At 44.8% G+C, this 23,730-nt stretch overlaps 1 protein-coding gene across 2 annotated transcripts in view; it reads right to left on the bottom strand.

Annotated features, from left to right (window-relative positions):
- FAM120A (family with sequence similarity 120A) overlaps nucleotides 1-23,730 on the bottom strand; it is a 92,916-nt gene that overhangs the window by 24,181 nt on the left and 45,005 nt on the right. For both annotated transcript variants that reach the window (XM_023745752.1, XM_023745751.1), the window contains exons 7-10: nucleotides 21,863-21,950; nucleotides 19,913-20,140; nucleotides 17,223-17,397; nucleotides 6,954-7,206 (exon numbers count right to left, since the gene is read on the bottom strand). In XM_023745752.1, the coding sequence (XP_023601520.1) occupies nucleotides 6,954-7,206; nucleotides 17,223-17,397; nucleotides 19,913-20,140; nucleotides 21,863-21,950 (744 nt within the window). The remainder of the gene's footprint in view (nucleotides 1-6,953; nucleotides 7,207-17,222; nucleotides 17,398-19,912; nucleotides 20,141-21,862; nucleotides 21,951-23,730) is intronic.

Raw genomic sequence — 23,730 nt, 5'->3', positions numbered from 1 at the left:
AACACAAACTCCCCCACTCCCTAGCCCAGGGGTGGGCAAACTTTTTGACTCGAGGGCCACAATGGGTTCTTAAACTGGACCGGAGGGCCGGAACAAAAGCATGGATGGAGTGTTTGTGTGAACTAATATAAATTCAAAGTAAACATCATTACATAAAAGGGTACGGTCTTTTTTTTTTTTAGTTTTATTCATTTCAGGCCCGAGGGCCGTAGTTTGCCCACGGCTGCCCTAGCCCTTGGCTTGATGTTACTTTAAAAATTATTAATCAGGAAAAAAATATCTTGGGGGCAGGTTGGTTTTCTCAAGATCTTTCCTGGTTTTCCTCGCTGCAAAGACTCCCAGAATTCAGTTTAGCTGCAGCAACAAATAGTCTTTTTGGTTAGAATATCTGCTATTTCCTCCATTTGGCTTCCTTTTACATTTTGACAGAGTTACCATTTACTTCTTTCTCGCTGGGAGTCCTGGGAAAGCCTTTCTGGATGCAGAAGAGTATAAAATGGACATAAAGATATGCAGCTACATAAACAAATAGCTTACCACCCCCCAGGACGGCACAAATGGCAGCACTGGCAGCAGCTAGCACCTTCACCCTCGGTCATCTCCTATGCCCACACTTCTCCGAGCTGCACCCTGACAGTGTGCTCAGCCCCTTTACGTCGCTCCGTTTTCTCTGGACATTCTTTTTCCACACCTTCTCCTAGGGTCTCAAGTTTCCTACCATGGAGGTATGAGGGTATCTGCGGCTCCCTTTTCTCACCCTCCTCTCACTGCCCTTTAGAAGTGTGAATGCCAGGGCAGAAATGGGGAGCTGGACCCTGCCTGTGCTCCTCATGTGTTGGAACAGGCTCCACTGGTTCTGTTTGGGGTTCAAGACCTCCATAATCTATTTTGGTTATTGATTTAGATTCTTTTAAGACATAACCCAGTCTGTCCGCTCAGGAGAACGTGAGCTCTCTTGGGTCAGGACCTCATCTATTTTTCTGGGCTGCACCCCAGGAAAGGCCATCTGTTCTGTTCTGAACACTTGCTTCACCCTCATGCTGAACTTCTGCTCAAACACTGGCCCCTCCTGGTCTCTGTTACAAGGATTCTAGGGATTTGCCTGCTGTTCTTCCCCCATCCTCCAGAGTGCTGTCCTAACATCACATTTGGACATATGTAACATGTGGGTGCTGACACTAGTGAAAGTATCAAGGAGACCACCACCTCCCTGATAGGGTGTGCCTGCCCCAGATGCAGAAATGGAATCTATCCTAAAGGAACATGGACAAACCTAGACTGAGAAGCAGCCTCCCCAGAGGTTGACAAAGTGCAGCTGGGGGCTGCCACCTGTGTGTCAACACTGTTTCCACTTGTTCATGTGCGTCTAAGGTGACTGACTGTCCGTAGACCCCGGTGTGCAGAAAACCAGGGCTCACTCTTCAGAAACGTCTCTGCATCAACCCAGAGGAAGACAAGAAGCAGTCGAGACTGGAGGAGACATGACAACTGAATGCAAGCATGAGCCAAGATTTTCTGTTGCTAATAGATGCTATTAGAACAAATGGCAAAATCTGAGTGAGATCGGTACGTAAGATGTACCAGTATTATTTTTCTAATTTTGATAATGTCCTTGTTTTTTAAGAAACACAGACTGAAGAGCTTAAGATAAAGGGACATCATGCCCACAACTTACATTCAAGGGACTGAGGACAAACACAGAGAGGAGCAAAAAGCAACTGCAGTAGAACATTAGTGTGTGGGGAACGTGGTAAAGGACAGTGACGAGCTCTTTGTATTCATCTCACAATTTCTTCTAGTTAGAAATTATGGAAGAAAAAAAAAAGATCAAAGAAAGGAAAGAAGTCTTTGTGGATGACAGCCTGGCCTTGGGATCAATGACCTTTGTCCCACCCCAGCTATCAAGGCCAAGGGTCACGCCACAGGGACTCACCTTGTCCAGGATGCAGGCTTTGCCCTCTCCCTGCCCCCAGCTGCAATGCCCCCAGAGAAGGACCACTGGGCTGCCAGCCTGAGCCCACAGCCAGTTCTCAAGCAGCTCTTACTACTCGTCCTGTTACCAACCCTATTTCTTGTCTTTGTCCAGCACCCCTTTCCAAACCTCCCCCCAACTCTTTACCCCAAGACTTCAGACCTACTACTCAGCCCATCCCCATGTTATTTGCAGGTTATATCCACTGACCAAATAGAGGCCATGCAGGGTAGCCTCCTTCAGCTACTGTCCTGGGGCCTCAAATGCAGAAGGTAGAATGGATTCTCTTAGCGGAGTGGACCAACCCATTTATGGTGTCGTAGGCCCTGGGACTTGTCCCGAGAGACACTATCCCTCATCTAACACGCTGCTCCTCCTTAGGATCTGTAACAGTCTTCCCAAGCGAGAAACTCCCTGGTCCCAGGCACCCACTCCACACACAACAGTCTCTTCACCCCACGCATGTCAGCTGGCTTCTGCCGGAGTACGGGGTCTGCACTGCACTCACTGTAGCTTCTGGATGCCACACACGAACAGACGCAGAGGTTCGTTCAGACCCGAGATTATTAGTTACATTTATAAACCTCTTCAAGGTCTAAAATAAGTACTTTTTTAATAAACAACCACATACACACAAAAACTACAATAAACACTGTCTTAAAAGCAGGGACCAGGACAGTCCTGAAACCTAGGAAGACTCTATGAAGGCCTTTTCTGGAGTAATGGCAGATGAAGGTCCACGAGGACCAATCACATGAAGAGACGAGAGGTCCGAGCATCCAGTGACCCACGTGGCTGAATGCATAACAGACAAGACACAAAGCACCACCACACCAAGGGGCAGTAACAGCATGAATGCTGCACTCCCAGCACCAGCAGCTAACCCTACGCTAATGCATGGACACTGTGTGCAAGGGCAGCCCCATGCGCTTGGCCCAGCAGGCTTTTTAGGTCAAGTATATGGTGGGCAGTAGGTTGCCCCACTAGACTAAAGGCCATACATCATTTTAAACTTCAAAGAGAGGAATACAAAGTAACCAAGCTCATTATTGCTAATTTGATTTTAGGCCACTCTTAATCTTAAATTTTTGGCTAATTAATATAAGGTGGTTTTTATTGATAAAAACCAGTCTATAAATAAACTTTCCATCGGAGGAAACCAGGGATTCAAAAACCAAATAAAGAATTGGTCTTTCTCACTAGTTCATTCTCATTGGAGATAAAGATAAGAAACTGCTCATTTTAGTCAACCTCAATTTAATTAGGGAAAGGCTTCTAAGTAAGTTACTGGCCTTAAAGTCTGAATATAAGAAACTTTAGGAAATAAACACCTGACTAAAGCTCTGTCCCCTGTCAGCAGTCAAGCAGGTGCAACCCAGTAGGGCATCAGGAGCTGGAGGAGGAGGAGCCAGCTCAGGGCAGGACACATGGGGCTCAGACAGGTTAGGGCTCGGAGGGCAGCTGTGCCCCAGGCTTTTACTGTCTGTCTCTTCTGCGTCAGAGGCCACACACCTAGGGAGAGAGAACTGAAGTGGGCAGGTTGGAGGTGCCAAACAGAAGTCCACAAGCCTGTGGATGTCTGTGTGTCTGTAAACAGACCAGGAGGACAAGAGATCCAATACCATCCCCACCAACAACCAGGGCACCTCTGCAGAGAAGTCAGGAAGGGCTCATAAAATGACAAAGACAACTGTGGAGGGCAGCCTGACAAGGCCCTTACGGTCCAGTAGGTGACAACAAAGCACCAAATTAAAAGATGGTGGCAGTGGACTAGAAGCCACTGAGGACAGAAACCAAGAGTCACTGAATGATTAGTTTCAAAGTGCCTCCCGTGAAATATGTAGCAGTTACAAACGGAATAGAACCTCTCTGGAAATGTCCCGCAGACACCCCTTCGTCACGTGCCAGAGTGCACACGCACAGCCTGCATGGGACCAGGAGTAGCAGAGAAAAGCTGCTCCGCCCTCTGGAAACCAACGGGCTTCACAAAGAGAGGGTCTGAAATGAAGATAGAAATAAAGCGCAGATGCTGATTGAGTCCAATGGCTATATTGTGACTATACAGGAAAGTGTCCTAGTTTGTTAGAAAATCACACTCAAGTAGTATCTGGGTTAAAAAGAAAAAAATGCTCTTGGAACTTTCCCTGAGTTTTAAATTGGTTAAAAGAAAAACATACTAAAAAACTAACAAATCTGATTCAGGTGTGCATGCCAACTCAAATTAATGCCAGACAGTGTCTACACAGGCATTTGTGGCCCGTCAACCGAGAGGACCTAGAACCACACAGTGCCCAGATCTGGGTTTTCAACTGCTTTCTCCAAGGATGAGCTGGCCCCTTAGAGGCAGGTTCCAGGGCAGGGAAGATGCGCATGAGCCTAGGCATCATGTGGTACCACAAAAAGCAAGAACATGCCAGGGTTACAAAGGACACTGTAGCTCACTGAATGAGCTCCCAAGGCCCGAGTAATCAAATAAGTAAGGACACTACATCAGTTATAATGCTAGGAATAAACTGGATAACCCCAAGTCCATACTGATACATACGGTTAAACAAATGAGCAGAAAGAAGAGACACATTTTCCTTATAGAACAATCCCAAATAATCTCCTATATAATAAAAGCCTAATATGCAAATCAACCAAACTGAGAAACAACCAGTCGCTATAATGTGCACTGACCACCAGGGGGCAGACACTCAACTCAGGAGCTGCCCCCAGACTGCAGGCCCCAGGCCAGCCAAGGCAGGTGCCAGCAGGGGACCCCTGATCGCCCCGTCAGTCGCCCCGCAGAGGGAGGCGACCAGCAGCGGTAGTGGGGGGCAGGGTCAGTGAGTAGGTGGCGCCAGGCTGGCAAAGACGGGTGCCCCCCGACCTCCCCGCCGGTCGCCCCACAGATCGGCCCTGATCACCGGCCAGGCCTAGGGACCCTACCCATACACAAATTTCATGCACCGGGCCTCTAGTATAATATAATCTTCCCTGATTGCTTCAAAATCTTTAATATTTAAAAACTAAATTGTTTAAAATCATTATATTTACACGAGAGGCCCGGTGCATGGATTTGTGCACATTGAAAGGAAATTTATTAGAATGTGGCCAGTGGGGCGGGACTGGGCAAGACAGGCTGGACACACCCTGGAGCCAACCTCTCACGAGTCCTCCCTGGCCGGCAGCACCTGGGACAGTGCTGGGGCTCGAAAGGCATCTGTGGAGTGAGCAGGGTCCCTCTGGCAGGTGGGGGTCCTTCTGCCTGGCCTGCAGGGATTGGGCCGAAACTAGAAGTCCGACATCCCCCGAGGGGGTCTCAGAGTGCGAGAGGGCACTCTGCAAAGTTGCTGTTGCTAGCAGCTCCTGCATTGAGCATCTGCACTCTGGTGGTCGGTGCACGTCATAGCTACCGGCCGTCAGCCAGATGGCTGGTCCCTTAGGCCTTTATATATATAGACTAGAGGCCCAGTGCACAAAAATTTGTGCACTTGGGCAGGAGGGGGGGGTCCCCTCAGCCCTGCCTGTGCCCTCTCGCAGTCTGGGACCCCTCGGGGGATGTCCACCTGCTGGCTTAGGCCCGCTCCCCGCTCCCAGTCAGACATCCCTCTGGCAGCCCGGGAGCCCTCGGGGGATGTCCAATTGCCAGCGGGGAGCAGGCCTAAACTGCAGTCAGACATCCTTAGTGCTGCTGAGGAGGCAGGAAAGGCTCCCACCACCACCGCTGTGCTGGCAGACGTCAGCCTGGCTTGTGGCTGAGCAGAGCTCCCCCTGTGGGAGCGCAGAGACCATCAGGGGGCATCTCCTGAATTGAGCGTCTGCCCCCCTGCTGGTCAGTGTATGTCATTGTGACCAGTCATTCCCAGTCGCTCTGCTATTAGGGTCAATTTGCATATTACCCTTTTTTTAAAAAAATATATTTTATTGATTTTTTACAGAGAAGAAGGGTGAGGGATAGAGAGTTAGAAACATCAATGAGAGAGAGACATCGATCAGCTGCCTCCTGCACACTCCCTACTAGGTATGTGCCCGCAACCAAGGTACATGCCCTTGACCGGAATCAAACCTGGGACCCTTGAGTCTGCAGGCTGACGCTCTATCCACTGAGCCACACCGGTCAGGGCATGCATATTACCTTTTTATTACATAGGATAGAGGCCTGGTGAATGGGTGGGGGCTGGCTGGTTTGCCCTGAAGGGTGTCCCGGATGAGGGTGGGGGTCCCGCTGGGGTGCCTGGCCAGCCTAGGTAAGGGACTGAGAGCTGTTTCAGGCTGGCCACACCCCCTTCAGGGTGGGGGTCCCTACTGGGGTGCCTGGCCAGCCTGGGTGAGGGGCTGAGGGCCGTTTTCAAGCTAGCCATGGCCACCGGCTGGAAGCAGGTATCTGGGATTTATTTAACTTCTATAATTGAAACTTTCTTGCCTTGGTCCCACTTGAAGCCTGGGTTGCCCCTGGAAACCCATGTTCCCAGCCCCTCCTTGAGCGGAGGCCAGGCCGGCTGGAAGCAGGTATCTGGCATTTATTTATCTTCTATAATTGAAACTTTGTAGCCTTGAGCGGAGCTCAGGGCTGGCCAGGGCAGGCAGGAAGCTTGGCTTCCTCCATTGCCAGGGGCAACCAAGCCTCCTGCTCATTCCAGCTCCGTGGCCGCCGCCATCTTTGTGATGGACTGATGGAGTGCGGAGTGAGGGTGTGACTGTTAATTTGCATATCACTCTTTTATTAGATAGGATAAAGCATGTGTTCACCAAATATACCTATTCTGTAAACATATTATACAACATAAATTCAAATCCACATTGCATTTACATGGCCTATATTTCTGTAGTTATATGTAAATATGAGATGTGGATGAATTTCAACAGATAACCCAGTTCACCTAGAATAAAATCCACGCCTCCCCCGCCCCCTACTTCATACACAGGTCTCTGAGAGGCATTGTACAATCACCTGCTGGAGGACATGCAGCTGCCAGAGCAGCCGTGCCACACCTACCGTAGGACACAGCACAGCACCGTGAGATGAGTGGGCACGCTGGCTGGGTTGAGCATGGCTGGAGTGTCTGACCTCATGCAGGCCAGGAAGGCCCTCATCCTGCGGTTCTTGTCCTCCACTGCCTTCCCCAGCCAGAGCCTCTTCAGGTTGGGGCAGGTCCACTCCCTGAAGGCAAGAGCTTCCACCAGTTCTGGAGTTTGCGGAGATTTCCCTTTGTAAGCTGCCCACTCCTTAATGATCACTGGTGAAACCGCTAGAAGGAAATCAGAGGAGAAGCATTTATGCCCCGTCTCGGCTCCTTTAAGCCTAACAAAAGTAAACTGCTCTACTAGTGACAGCCTGAAGATGTTACCTCTCATGTAACAATACATCCTCTAGTTAGCAAGCCACTAGTCATCAGTTCTCACGTCTAAGACATTTGTTGTTACTCTATGTACTTTAATCCTTCATTTACATTTTCAGTGAAGCCACCAATAAATTTCTTCTCAATCAAATCATGACTTGATTTCCCCATATAACTATAATATATATAAATTAAAAATGTTAGTCGAAATTTGTTTTAATATAAAAATCCATTAATAGTTTTATTAATAACAACTGGCATAATTCACAGAAGTATGTAATTATCATGGAAGTCCACGGAAAATCCAAGTTAGATAGCTAATCTTTTTCTACATAGATAAATACTTCTACTAATAAGATTTGAGAAAGAATTTACATTTGGTAGCCACTTTACTTAAGGACCTCTTACTTTAACAAAGATAACAAAATGTTAAAGGATTAGCAAGAGCAAACTACCATGCAGTGAGACCCTGAAAGCTCAGTAAGGCTGCAAGCAGAAGCAATAGTTCATGTTAAGAAATCCAAGGTGACACCAGTATGCAGTAATTCTATTCAACAAGACTAAAGACAGTGTAAAATGCTCCATTTTCACTCCAAAAAAAGCAAGACGTTCTAAGTTGATATAACACAAAACAATGACTTTTATCCGCAGTTGTTTTACCACTATTAATGTCGTTAATTATTAAAACACACAAATATGTACATTCTTCCACATAATTTCCAAGTAAAGGAAAGGAAAACTATGGCGGGAATACAATGAAGACAAGGCCTACTGCAGAGCAATGTGTTATGACTTAACAATCAACGGTAAAGTTTGGGTGTGCATTTTGTAAGGAACATTAAGTATCAGAACTAAAGCAGAGCCCAGTGAGCTGCCAGCGGCCAACATGGAAGCCAGGACGGCACTATGATTCTATCTAATGAGATCTTTCACACCTCAATTCTTTCCAAGTAACAGTACCCCACCGTGGCTCATTTTCCCTAAAGTAATGCTTGTAGCAGCTGAGAGACCAAGAAACCCAAATCCTGATAAAGTTAAATAATTAACGGGTCATCTCTAGCTCCATCCCAAGTCTAAACAGAGTAAGGCGAGAAAGAATCTTGTCAGAGGTCAGAAGAGCACCAGGAGTCTGGTACTTGGACACACGCACTGAGTGAGCACCAGGAAAGCAAGCTGAGCGCATCCGCCCCAGGCAGCCGCGTGGAGGCCATGCTGCAGAGAAGTGCTGGGCCACACCCTGAACAGGGGTGCAAGTCAAGGTAGTTCCAGAAAATTTTCCTCTTACAAAAGAATTACTGTTTTGTCCCATTCATTTACATTTTAATATCTTCATGTTTAAATGTTAAAAGAAAACTTAAAATGCTTATTTTAAAGTCCATCAAGTCAAAACAGGGATACACATGTATTAAAATATATGCATTTTTGTGTTCATCAATATTTTTAGGTGCCAGACACAAACCCAGTAAGCTCCCAGCATCCAACAGACCCTGTCCTCGGACTCACAATCTAGCCACCCTTCCCCGCAGTCCTGCAATATCCCACAAGCAGAATGTGGCCCTACAAAATAAGCCATTCACCAGTTTCTATTAGGTTACACCACAAAATTCATTTTCATGCCAAAAAAGAATAAAATGCACAAATCTATTTTTTTTCTAATACCTTCATTTTGGTGGCAAAAATTTATTTAAAGGAATTATTAGATTTTATCTATGGTTGAACAACTAGTTAATTTGGCTCTCTCACTCCTCCCCCAAAACACACACGCACGCAAAGCATGAATTTCCTAAATCTTAAAAACCTCGGAATATAGTGCCAGAAGTCTCCTTTGAGTTTTCTCAAGAGGCATCCATATTAAACCTATCTTCATTCATTCACTTCCTTCCCTTTCGTCAGCTTTGCTCTTGTCTCTCTTTATTAATTTTTTAGCATCATTTTATTATTTTATGTCGTTTTCATTCTAGAAGTGAATTTTTGGTGGAGGATTTTCATTCTTACATTCAGAATGCTTACACCTCTACCTACTTTATGTTCCAAGTCCTACATCAAAGGTAAGTGGAGGTTGGAGATGCCTCTTACAAGTGGCTGTTTCCCTTGAGGCTTCTCTGAAGTTGCCCTGGACAGCTGTCCACACTAGCTCTGAGGGACCGAAGTTTGCCTGCATTTCCCTAGCATGAAGCTGTGTGCTCAGATCCCACCCCCCCCCGCCCCCCCCGCAGTGGCTAAAGGTGAGCCTCTCTACACACTAGCACCCAGGACCGTGGCTGATGCTTGTGAAAGGCCTGACCAATCCTCGCGGGGACATGCAGTCAGTGCCTGCCAGGAGCACGGGATGGGGCGGGGGAGACTGCAGCTGTGAAGAAGGTATCAGATGTATTAATGTTCTCTCATCCTTCTATGCATTTTTGTTGCCTAGCTACACTATTCATGACAAGAATGGCTCAAATCTAATTTCGGAAATACATGTCTTTATCAGACAAAATAAATGTGCAATAACACAAAGCTTTGTTCCAAAGTAAAGCTTTTCCTGGCTTGCTTTATTTTTAACACGTGTGTATCTGTTTTTAAACAACTCAACATTTAGAGATCTTTTGTGTATACCACCACTTAATAGCTGTGGAACCTTTGGCCAATTACCGGACAGAGCCAAAACGTGGGTGAGGCAGGTGAGGCAGCCAGGGTTGGGGCACCAACTCCCATGTGCCCATGTGAGAATGTGGGTTTCCTTAAATTCTGAGCTGGGCCTCTCACCAACTTCCCTGTCACCCCACCCTCAATCCTGGAACCAGGAATGACAAAAGGGTCAATGACTCACTCTGCAACAAGACCCCAAAGAAGAAACACAAGGGCACCTTACACCCTTGTTATGTGGTAATAACTGGCTCAGTACATTAGATTAACTAACTGAAGATTGGTATTTTATAGATTAATGAATTCCAAGGAACATCCCATTTTGGGGTTGACATGTGGCGGCCTCTGCTTTCCAAGATGCCAACACAGGGTGGCTGGCACACACAGCACCTCCTCCCCTCCGGCTCCTGGCCTCTTCCTGAGGCACTGCTGTTCAGGAGGGAGGGCAGCTCACAGAAACAAGCAGATGCAAAGGGTCCAGCTAACAAGTCATCTGGGCTCTTATCATTTCTACAAAACCACTGGGTATGCAGGGATTCTCTGGATGGAACTGGGCAATGGATTTCAAGAACACCCTGAGCACATTCTGGGCCTTAGCCAAGAGCACTGTGGTGTGATGGCGCCACTTTAGAAAGACAGGTTCATGCTGCCTTGTTAAAGCAGAACAGTCAGCTGATCCAGCTGCTGGCCATGAAAATCTTATGTCATCGTAAACAAAACTTCATCTTGTCTTTACTACTGACAGAAAAGCTGACAACTGCAAGAAGTAGGCTATGTAAAAAACAATGTTAGATCATCTTCCTTACCTTACACTAAATCGAATTTTTACATTCGAAACAACTCGTCTTCTTGCTACCAGAAGCTAAATTTATAACGTACTTTCATTATGGAAAGTACCTCTTCCAAATACAATTTCAGTAGATAACACACTGTTATACTTCACCTCTTAGTAAATGTTTACCTCCAGACATTAGTCATCCTCTACCTTGGAAAATCTGTTATGATGCTGATTTTGAGATCTGTTCCAGACCAGAAATAACGAACATGTTCCATTTTGTAAGCCAATTCCAGCTGACTTGTAGGACCTGCCTATAGGGCAACATAACGAAGAACGTCTCTAAACTCAGTGCCAGGACACTGTGACCAACACCAGTGCCGGCTGGGGGCTAAGGAGTGACAGTTTGGCCGGTACACAAAGTGGTTACAGGTGAGAGAAAAAGGAGGGGACAGAGGACTTCCAAGACTGCGACCACCTGGATCTTTGGTCTGTGTCTGTGTGCATGTGTGCACACACGGTGTGTCTGTGCATGCTTTGTGTATTTGGGGTGAGCTTTCCTGGGGTAATGGTAAAAAAGCCACACCACACAAAGAAATAAAAAACAAACTCCAGTTCCGTCATATCAGGGCAGAAACAAAAACATCGGTTCAATGACAGCTCAGCTCCTTTCCTCCTACTGGGAAAAGTGCCGGTTAACTTCCGCAGGTGGAGGCCCAGATGGCTCTACATCTCCTTATGCTGACAACACCTCTGTGCACACACCTCCATGACTCTCAGGGGTAAAAGACTGATTTTTTCCCTTCAAGTTTTCTATGTCTGAAGCTAAGGGCTGCCCTCTGTCCATAAAAATATACATGTGCAGTAGACCACCGGGTACAGGGACGAACATGGTGTTTGAGACACATAGTAAATGCTATTCTAGTCTTTCCTTTCCCTAGTAATATCATTCCTAGTATATTATAAACTCAAGTTCAAGGGCCTCTGACGTAAATAGTAATCCAAGAGTGCCCTCTGAGTCAGGCCGCCTTCCTATGTCTCTGGAGCGCAGCTGTTCAAAGTTCTGAGAAGAGGAGGCAGTTCACTAATGCTAATTCTAGAAACCTTTGTGGAATAAAGAAATTCAGATGAACAGATATAAGCAATCTTCATATATATTTTAAAAAGTACACTAATAGTGGTCATATTGAAGTACTGTTTGTAATACAATCCACAGTGTACAAATTTAATTATTTTTAACAGCAGTCCCAATTATTTGACACAAAATTTTCAAAGCAAAAAAAAAGAAAAACCAATGTTCTCTTTGGCTTTTCTTGATAGTTTAAAAAGTAAAGAATAAATATGGAGAAATCCTTTATAAGAATAGTACTCATATTTGAACTTGCTTCCTATTAATACAAATTCACCTCATGTTTATAATTTATGTCCACCTACTGTCTACAAGTCTGTTTCTTTTACTTACTTAATTTTGAGGTACTGGGGAGACCTATTACAAACAAAAAGGTCAGTTTTATAAAGAGGGCAATAATTTTAAAATGTGCAAATCCCTGAGCTTTATTTCCTGATTTTTAATTCTTCTACGATAGCTGAGGCAACTCATTGTCCTGCTGTCTTTTTATTTATTTAATGTTTTAATTGATTTTTTAGAGAGAGCGGAAGGGAGAGGGAAAAATAGAAAATCAGTGATGAGAGAGAATCATCCATCGGCTGCCTCCTGCACACCCCCTATACTGGGAATTAAGCCAGCAACCTGCGTATGTGCCCTGGCGGGAATCAAACAGTGACCTCTTGTTTCATGAGTGGATGCTCAACCACTGAGCAACACCTGCCGAGCTGTCCTCCCATCTTTTTAGAGCCTGAGCCCTTTCTTCTGGTCCCTTCCATTCACCCTTGGGGAGCATGCTGGGAACCCGAGCCCAGAGGCCGAGTAGTGCCCCTAGGAAAAAGAGCCACAGGGCAGCAAAGGCCAGAGCTGCCTCCAGGGCAGGAGCATGTCTTAGAAGCAGCTCCCTCACCTGATTTCACATACAAAAGGCCTGTAGGGCAGGGCTGGCTGAGACCATACCTGTCTCCAGACAGCCTTTATTCTAGCAGCTCTAGAAGCAGCTTCCTGGTCCCAAATCCTCCACTGCCACCATACAGCTGCCACCTCCAGCTGTCACTGCCACCACCCAGCACATGTGGGCAAATCTGCTTGTGTGGGGTCAAGAGTCTTTTGCTGGCCTCACTAGTGGGACATGGAATTCCACAAAAGTGACTTGGGTAGCATACTGCCATTACAAACACACATTCTGAAGTATTCCTTGAAAGCAATATTAAAGAACCTAGGGATGGACAGAGAGCAATAGAAAATAATCTGCCAGCATGTAATACAATATGATTTTCAAAGGCTATAATTTTGTAAGGATCTGATTGTACATAAACTACGTTAGCCATATAATGACTTTAAAGTGAAACATTGATAAATCACACAAAAATTCATTATAGATTATGATCAATTAATCATAAGGACATATGTCTTAAATTTAGTAAGAGTTAAATATTTTTAAACAACCCTTCAGACTCAATATGCCCTTTAACGAATTCTTTCTGATGACAACCCTCCATGGAAAACGCCTGTCACAGTGGCCACACAGCAACACGCACCTGCATGAACAGCGTTCTGAGCTGTATTAGATCAAAGCCCTCATTTTCAAACGTGGCTGCATCCCCCATGTGAGTAGGCAGATTCACTGGAACCCACATAGCATGGTTTTGGCTACCAGACACCAAAGTGGACGGCAAAGCCAGCAGGTATTTGAGGAGCATATCTGTCCCAAGACCCCATGGTGCACTTTTACATGGTTTATGAATCTTCCGCAAAGTCCCACTGACTTCATTTCACCTAAGAATGATCGCAGGTAAAACAAGATTTTAACAAACTCATCTTTGAAATCTTGTCAACCAAGAACTCCCCAGAAACCGTTCAAGGTCAACCCCTTTCAGCACAACCAGACACTGTCATTTTCCCCTCTCATCCAGAGTGCCAAGAAGCTTACAGCATTTTCTCCGTAAGAACATAAAATGTGTAGTCACTTAGCTGTCCCAGGCATGGACACCTAAAGCCGTGGCATCATCAGAATCAGTGTTTAGAGCCAGCTGGAACCTAATGAAGAGTCCTAGGAAGCAATCTTAACACTGCTAAAGAGGACAGAGGGGTGCAGAGTGACAGGCTCAATACTCACAGAAGATTCCACGGACAAAATTCAACCACGTGGAGATGTGGCATTCTAGTTATGAGATTGGTGGATGTGTATTACTCTATATAAGCCTTTTCTGCAGGCTGTTTTCCCCTTATTAACATAACGAATGCATGAAAGAAGTTCAATGTTATCAGCTCCACCAAAAGACCACAATTCTAAAGCCACTTGTGAATGTTTCACTCACCAAACTTATAAGCTAAAAGGTCTCTCAACTTGCAAATTCACAGGTCAAATTTACACATCTTTCCAGAGGTAAATTTTTATTTGTAAAAGCACTTTAATAATACATTTCTCTAGATAACATTCAAGTTCCAGAGGCTAATTCAGCTTTGTCTAGAGAGGGGGCATCGAAACCAGCCTTTCTTTCCCATTTCAAGGTTTTCTCTCTGCCACAGTCCCTATCCAACCCATCTTTCTAAAAAGAAATATCACTGTTTCCCAAACTTCAATGGGTCCTCCTTGCCCACAGAAAAGTCAAAACCCACGTTCCTGTCACCTGAGCAGAAAAAACTGCACTGCGTTTAGCTGACCTTTGCCAGACCCTTAGTGACTATGCACTGTCACACACGAGCGTCGTTCTCAATACCCTACACTTTGGGTCTCCATTCCAACAAGCCCTGTATTTGCATCAGTTACTCATTCACTTTTTTACTGCTGCTGGACACTCCCCAAGGAGAGGGATACACAGCATTAACAAACATATATCCAACGTGCCATTTAAGAAGTATTAAATGTTGAACTGCACTTGGCCATTCAGTGCCTTGGCCCTTCTCTGTGATGGAGGAACACCCCATTCCAGTGTCACCCCTAAGTCCAGGCCCTTTTCCTTGTAACAGCTGGCTCCCTTTCACAAACCAAACCAGACATATTTCAGTCAGTTCTTGCCTTCACCAAGAAAGGTAGCCCAAGTACCCCACTCCCCCTTCCCAACTAACCCTAACATCACTCCTCCTTCTATTCTCTCTGCTAAATTCATCTTCTTTCCCCACTCAATACTTCCCATTGGCCAAAAGTAACACAACAATAACAAACGACTCTATATCCTGTACTTAAAAACAAATCAGAGGAGTGGGATGGGGAGTGGTACCGAGAAGGAAAGGAAAGAGAGATGCCTACTGAGTTGTCTCTGAAGCTAAGGCCTCTTCCACTCATCTCAGCCATGTCTGAAGAGGAATGCTGGCGTGCCTTCCTCTTCCTTTCCTTTGCATCCCCCGGTGCCTCTCCCACCCGATCTAGAGTCTCACAGAGCCCATCTGAGTCTTCCCAAGCGTATCACCCATCTCCCTTCTTCTCTGATCACTCCATTCCAAGGCCCTCCTGCCCCAGCTAGAGAGCTGGCCTGCTGCCGGCAAGCTGACCTGGCATTTCTCTGTGAGATAGCGCTGGGCCTGCGGTGTGGTCTACACACTCAGCCCTTCACTACAAACTGCCTCTCTCTTGCTTATGCTCAGAGGATGCCAGTCCATTAGTGAATACCTACCCCTGCCCTTTGCTTCCCCTACTGTCTGCTAACAGGACAGCCTCTCCCAGGCCAGCAGGACACCTGCAACACCAGGTACAAAAGAACTGACGAGGAGGGAGGGAGCACGCTGCATGTTGCTAGCTGTGCATTCCAGTATTTTTAAACTGCAGACCTGCAGCACGGCAGAAAAGATTAAGACTCATTTCCTGAGAGTACCTGCAGCTCACTGCGACACAGAACTTCCTGAACTGGAGGGCAAGGACAAAGCAGATGCCAAGGACTCACACTGCCCACTGCTGAGGGTGTGAACGAAGCACACCACCCACATTCAGGCTACTGTGAACACTGCAAAGGGGAGCTGCCCTGAAATTCACCTGAGGGACCCCAGGTTGAGATCACTAAAAACGGCTGAGAATTCTGTTGTATAAAGAACTATGTTCCTGGAACACACAAATAAAAATAAGAATAGCCTTTCACCATGAAAACCAAAATGGTGATAGTGCTGAGGACATGTCAGGAAGTCCTGCACAGTTCTGTGTAGCACATGCATTCTAAGCCCAGCAAAGAACCAAAGGGGGAGGGAAGGGTTTCACAGCTGCAGAGCCAGGTGGCCTGGGTAGGCCAGCACGGAAAACTGACCAACCCTGTGCAAAGTAAGAAAGGTCCTTCTTTTCTGAGCATATGAATCATGATGCAAGGAAAAAGTGAGAGTATGTACAAGGTGAGAAAATGTACATCAGGAGCATACTGGGCCTCTACAAAGCATGCCCGCTGACAAACTGGCCCTGACCGAGGCAGCTAGAGGCGGCCCTTTGGGGTCTGCACCACCTTTTCCAGCTACAGTCGCACAAACAGCCCAGCACCACTCTCAGCACAGCTGTCCTCAAGCAGGGGTAGTGACAGCCAGATGCTTCCTTTTAAAGGCTTACAGAAATCATAACTTTGTCATAGTAAAAAGGACAAGTTAAGAATCTATGGACCTGAGTTTTCAGCATTGCTAGAATCTCTGTGGTTAAATTCCAAAGGTAAGCCCCACTCGTACACCCGTCCCTGAGGGGGTCAGCTGCACCCATCCCCCAGGTCTGCACTGACCTGGCCCCATGCAGGTCACTACTTCTCCTTAGTAGGCGGACAAGACTGTAGTCTACAACTTCACAGTTCATAATATTCTTATATCAGACTATAAATTTTGGAAAACTTTTCTATATTGCCTACTAAATATACAATGACTTTTGTATTTGCTATTAGAAGATAATATTACCTAGAACAAAAAGGCACTTTTACTAGAAGATGGAAACTGCTTTGACCTCAATGTTTGCCAATGTTTGAAATAATACTTTTTGTCTTTGTACTTCTCCCTCCAACCCAGAGTGGATCAGCTGGGATCTGAGGGAAACCATCACACACATGTGCCCTTTGGCATCGGGGCTACGTGAGCAACACACCAACCACACAAAGTGGTGAGCGCACAGCTGGTGGGACCTCCCAGGAACACTGACCTCTGCAGAGCAGACCCTGCCGTCACCCTGCTTGAGACACGCTAACCACAGCAGGACAGTGACGGTCAGGGCCATTTGCAGATCAGTTTAAGGCATAACCTACAGTTTTAACATTTTACCAAATAACCACTATTACTGGGATGTTACTGAGAGAAAAAGCTGGTGGCTGTCCTCCTTTCCTAAGAGCCCAAATGAAGCCCACCTTCGCTGCGAGGGGGCACGCAGGGTGATCTCAGTCATGATCCTTCTAAGGCTTTAGAAAATGCACATGAGATTATGAGGAACCGAGGAAAACAAACAATGGATTTTACAGTACATACATTCTGGTGGAAGTCTGTTCTTTCTAAAAGCAAGTCTCTCAGTTTTCTTTCTGCTTTCTGCCAAGCTAAACAGGACTCCGTAAACATACTGACGAACTGGCCTATAGAGCAGGGCGGCGGGAGGCAGGTCTTTGCTGGCTTCATCTTCAATAGAAACAGCAATTTTGATTTCACCCTTTGCATGGAAGAAAGCAGAATAATATTGCACATTTTTCATGTTGAATTTACAATAAACTCAAAGAAATATACTGTATTATCTCCAGTTAATGACATTGCAATTCTATTCCAAATCAGTTACTTCACAACTTGTCTACATCAAGATTTTTAGGGAGAGTTCATTTAGTAGGTTGTAGCCAAAACATATGCTCAAAGAGTCAAAATAAAATCTACATGGTTTTATTTTCAATCTAGAACCAACAACAAAAGAAAACCACATGACTGATCCCAAAGTCTTTGAAACAATCTAGACAGAAAACATCAGATGGCAAATAGGATAGAAAATGCTGAGAACTTGCAAATTTTATTTGAGTCAGGATGGTCATATGTAATGGAATTCGTAATTTTTAATGACCTACATGAAATCCAAGAAACTAGTATCCTGAATATAAAATGGTCAATTTTTCTTTACCAATTTCTTCCATTAAAAATTACCACATAGAACTCTCTGTAATGCTGTTTATTTGTAAAGTTTTCGGCATGTAGCAGGCCTCCACCCTAGTGCAGCCGGTACTTGAAAGACTTATCTCACTGGGTGAGGGGGCGTGACAGCTGCTGCGATAGAACATGAAGGGCGCCCGTTCTGTTCACGGTCCCAGGCCAGCGGGGCAGGGCCTTCACCTTGGTGCAGGACCATGCCTCCAGGAGACAAATGACTACTGTGATCATAAGCAAAAACTCTGTGGTCCAGCCCTGGATATTTTGTGGCATTGAGGTACATCAAGAGATTTTGCAAGGAATTTTATTTACATATATTTATAACAGAAAAATATATTTATGACCTTCAATGTCTACTAAATTTATTCATATATCTCTTTTAATAATAATTTCATAACAGTTGCTGTTTCTTTCACACACATTTAACTTCAGAACTGGTCTTTCTCCTGACCCTCAGAACCTTCATATGCTAGCATGGCGAGCACTCTCACCTAGGGAGTACCAATTCCTTCAATACGATGAGCTTTTAAACTCTACATTCCTACAAAGCTTCATCACAGTGAGATGGCCTCCGCGTAGACAACTTGGTAACAGAGGTGTGAGCTGACTGAAAGCAGCAGGCCTTCCAGTCTAAACTTTTCCCTAATACACTGAAAAATTTTAGGTGACATTTTAAAATCAGAAAAGACAGTCAAGTTTACTTTTCTTAACCACAATCATTTTTATGAAAATTTGCCCTTGAAATCAGTGAGTAATGAAGATGAGCAGTTTGCAGCACTCATATTGATCTAACAGATCGCCCAGCCATACCCACCAGCGTGGCAGGGCACACACAGCAGGGCCCAGGGACTTTATATCCCAAACAACACCAGGGGGAAAGGGCACAATCTTCTGAAAACCTTGGTCCCTTTAATTTAGCAAAATACTTATCCATCAACAGTAACTTTTCACTTACCCTTACAACTTATGTTGAACCTGAAAAATAAAATGTTTACTTTACAATCACAATTTCAAAAGTGATACTTAATACACGGATACCCATATCAAATAATAGCTGAGATTTGGAGGTAATTACAATTTAAAAATAAACTAAAAGAGTTGAGTAAATAGTACTGGTCTAAATAGTCTTTGGCTTATAAACGTAAGCAATGTTGAATTAGTTAACAATCGAAGCCCAGCTGGGGGTGCTGTGGAACAGGAGTAACTTTTGCATTCGCTGCCTCCCTTTTACAAACCATAGATGGATTGCAGAAAATAGAAAGAAAAAAGTCTGATTATACAGGGTGGTATAGATGCTGATGAAAACATTAAAAACACATATAGTAATAAACCAACTCTGCATGAAAAGTCTGGTCACCAAGATAACTTGTTAAACTATGAGTCTGTGATAATAAGTACCAAGATAAAGACTACAAATCATTGAAGAAATTTAAATACACATAGATCCATTCAAGACACCAAGAATCAAAACCAATTAATGCCATACTGAATAACTATTTAAGCATGCATTTAATAAGACTAACAACGTGAAATTATTACACTATGTAAAAAGATAAATTGCATTTTCTTACTATGATTATGTTACAACCCCTGTATTCCATTTTTTGCTAGAAGTGCTTTAAAAATCATACTCAATGAGATGGAAGAACAAGTCAAAATACACAAAGTCCTCTCAGCCACCCACACAAGGGGGCATTTCTGGGGCTGATAACCATATTCGACATTGGAATTAAACCTGACATTATGGCACAAATGCAGTGTAAGAAATTTTGAAATTAGAAATAGAGAATAAAATTACAAGTCAGAAAATAATGTGATGTGTCATTAATTAGAAGTTTCAGAAATATTTTATACTACATTGAAGGAGAAAATGAGACTTTTCCCAAGTTCTTTTATTGTATTTACAAGTATACATTTTTGTTATTTTTACTCAAAGTTTAGAAAGGGGAAAATGAATTCTGTTTCAAAAAATGTATAAGATAGAAAAACAGTTCCAAAGCAAGCAGCCATACCCCAGGAGTGACCACTGCACATACCTTTGTCAGGACGTGGAAGATGTACGGGTACATCAGCCCCTTCTTGTGACGGTGCTCGGCTACTCTCAGCACCTCGGGTGCAACAGGGGGCAGAGGAGGGGTGGTGATGTCCATGTGGTTCCTGGTGGGCATGGAGAGGAGGCATGGAATTGGCTGGACAGTGCCAATCTGGCTTCCCTTTCCTTCAGCAAGCTGGCTGCCTGAAGAGGCAGTGGACGAACCTTCTACCTACAGAGCAATGGGTGAAAGAGGAAAACAGGGTCACGCCATGCTGTCTGTCCACCTGTGACACAGAGTCCTGTCTAGAGACACAATTAACACCTTCACCACCGGAAGACAAGGGAGCACTGACCCACCCCTGTGTGGACAGAGGGAGAGGTGAGTGGATGCCCACCTGCCTGTGTTTAGGGGTGAGGGGTGGGGGCACCATAGCTTTTCCCTTGAGTGCCCTGTGGGGAGACAGTAGCTTTCTGGGCTTGCTAACCCATGTGGCGAATTTCTGTTTACACTTTCCTTGCAGACTCTGCCTAACACCAAGTAGGCATGGTCCTCTCTACAGATGAGGAAACTAATGCTCAGAGAGAGCATGTCATTTACCCATGGCTATGTGACCAGTGACTTGTGGAACTAGACTCAAATCTAGGCCTGACTCAGCTCTGTTCTTCACCACCACAGCTGGTATCTAAAGAATAATCAAAAGCCCAAATGGTTTGATCATTATAAAGCCCCAAATTAATTACACACAGGAAGGTGTTTATGAAAAATTAAAGCAAAAAACAAGCTAATTCCACTAAAATGGGTGAGTCATATCTATATATACTGACACAGAAATCTGTGCCTGGTATATTATTAGTTGAAAACTCCCCAGACTGTAAAAATTACCTGCCAAAATAAGGAATGTGTATAAATAAATAGGAATGAGAGTAGAGCATCGAAAGGCAGTGGGACCAAGGGAAGGGAAGGCAGAGGGGGCTCTTAGTTTTCTCTTTATAAACTTTGGCAAAGTCTGAATTATTTATCAAGAGCAATTATTATTTGTACAATAAATTATTTTTTTCTTTCTCACAATAAATGTTGGAAATAATACTGCTTATTGTTTGATTCTATGTCACCCTAGATATATATTTTTCTGTTATGAAAAAAAATAATGCATTCTTTACAATGGTATGTAATTAAGTGCTGAATTTTACCCCTTAAAACACAAAGCGCCACACTTATTCGTAAGAAGAGCAATGCCTGGAAACCTCCGAGTGTTTCCCACAGGCCCCGTTTCACAGGATGCAGACACACTGGAAGGTGCTTGTAAACAAGAAGCATCCATGAAGCTTATTTATAGGACAATCATTCCACGGTGACAGTATTTCTGAGTTTTAAGTGGATTTCTGATATTTTGTCACCTTGTATGTAAACAAGCTTTTTCCAGCCAGAGACCTTGTCATCTAAGTGATTGCCTATAGGAACAGATGTGGCTTTGCAGTTAAAAAGATACTTCTATATATCACCATTAATAGCTACAAGCAGAAAAGGGGATAAGAGAAATGTAGTTTATTTTCATTTTTACTGTAGACATCACAATGCTTTCTCACTTAATCCCCACAAAGATTCTATAAGTTTGCAGTTGCCAACCTGTGGTCCATGAGGTCCGAAAGGGTGACGACTGCTGCTATAAGAGACAGGGCTCTGGACAGCTCTAGTGCTTGGCCAGACTAGGCAGCCAGCAGACAGGGTCAGATTTCCACCAGCCTCCTTCCCCTGACCCATATGACTGTGATTGCCCTTCCCCCTGCCAATGTCTGTGATCCGCCCCCCGCCCCCCTCAGCTCCCTGCCAATGTCTGTATTACTCACAATATACTTAAAAAGAGAAAGAGTGTTTTACTTTCAAACAATTCCTAATACCATATGCTGAAAGAGCCAGAACTCGAGAGAATGAGAGGCGTGAACCTACTACCTTTGTTTGGTCTCCTGGGTCTTCCCGCGCTTGAGGCTCCGAGTGGCTTCCTGTCTTCTCCCAGCCAATTTTGTTCCCACTGACATGGCTGAACATAAAATGCACATGATTACTGTTAGTGTCAACTACTTCCCACACATGCTCACGATGATAAGAAGGGCCTGTGTGACAGACTCAAGAATAACCCTTGTGCTGTACTAATCTCGCCGCCCCCAACAATCCATCTCTAAGAAGAACCCTACACAGGAGCACTTTCTGCCTATTTCCAACAGGTAGGTGATAACCACTCACTGTGGAAGAGAAAACAAGTGCCTAGCCCATGCCGACCACTCAGCTTAAAGATGGTCTAGGATGTGCTGGCGCCACGAGATACAAAAGACACAAATGCAACATTCCCTTTTATCTTGGAGAAACAAGATAAAAAAACCCACATTTAATTGACAATTGTCAGGCAGTAGAATGTTAAGTGTTATCTGAATCACATTACTCATAACTTATAAATAAATGTAAGGTATTCTGTGCCAAGTGGCCACACACAGGGAGGCCAGCCTCCTCATGGGAAGGGTCGTGGGAGGGAGCTAAGACTTGGGTGACACACAAGGCCGAGTCAGAAGTAGATGGTACCTTCCAGGCCCCAGAGAGGAAACAGGTTTGTGAGCTCAGACAACAGGGAGTTAACTGAACTTTATTTGGGGAATAACTTTACTTGGCAAAGTAGTAAAAAATAGGGTGAGGACAAGAGATGGGGAAGATTATGGAGTATCTGAAATGCCAGCATGAGGAGGTATTTCAAACAGCATTTTTTTTTAAACTGTGGGTTGTGACCCACTAGGAAAACAATCTAGTGGGTTTAAGCAGCATTTTTTAAACACTAAAATGGAACAGAACAGAATGCAGTGAATGCGGTATGAATGGTATTATTTCACAAATTCTTTGCTCATTTGGTCACTACAGGCCACAATGTAAGAGAAGTTTATGAGATGTAAGGGGTTTGTGAGAAGCATCCTCCTGGAGCAGCCAGAGCTACAGCCTTTGGCAGACAAGACAATGCCCCCATGGGGACAACGCCCCTTCACTCGCCCTCCCCTGCAAAGCTCTGGGCTAAGAGTACCTTCTAAAATCAGTGCTGGACACAGGCATGCTAGCAGAGCATTTCACTGGCTTGCCTTTCTTACTGACCCATGTGACAGATGGAGAGATTTTAAGACCCACTAATCCTCCTATCTTCCATAGGTACACATCCTGTCACAGGAGAACCCCGCAGCTGGGTCTTGGGCCCACCCTGCAGGAGACCCCAGGCCCCTCCTTGACACACTTAGTACATTCAGTCACTCAGTTAGCCTTTGAAAGGTAAGAGAGTGAACCTCAGCAGGTCTCACGTGCACTCTCTGATAACGATGAAGATAAGCACCTCTCCATGGGTGACATCTTTTGTGGCATGCCTTGTCAAATCATCTGAACATTTTCTACATGATACTTCTTACAGACTTATAGGAAGTCAGTACATGTTCTGGAAGCAAGCTCTTGGTCAGGTATAAGGATTAGAAGTATCTTCCATACCCTGTTGGATTGCCGCCCCTCCTTCTCCATGGTAGACTGGTGTTTATATGTGACGCCTCATCCTGAAGGTCTTGGCTGCAACACTATCCTAATGCAGCCTTTCCCAACCACCCCCTCACCCCACCATTCTCACTGCTGTTTCCTTCATGGCATGTATCACTTCCTCATGATCTGTAATTATTGTCTGTTTTAATAACTAATTATAAATTGTGAGAATAGGACCTAGTAGCCATCATCGAGCAGGTACCCAACTATTAAAGATACATGGCAAAGAAGACATCGCTTTTATGTGACACTAGAGGCCCGGT

Source organism: Myotis lucifugus, unplaced genomic scaffold (genome assembly GCF_000147115.1).
Source record: "Myotis lucifugus unplaced genomic scaffold, Myoluc2.0 scaffold_577, whole genome shotgun sequence".
Classification (NCBI taxonomy): Eukaryota; Metazoa; Chordata; class Mammalia; order Chiroptera; family Vespertilionidae; genus Myotis; species Myotis lucifugus.
The sequence above is the reverse complement of the archived record's forward strand: the minus strand, read 5'-3'. Positions and strand labels throughout refer to the sequence as shown.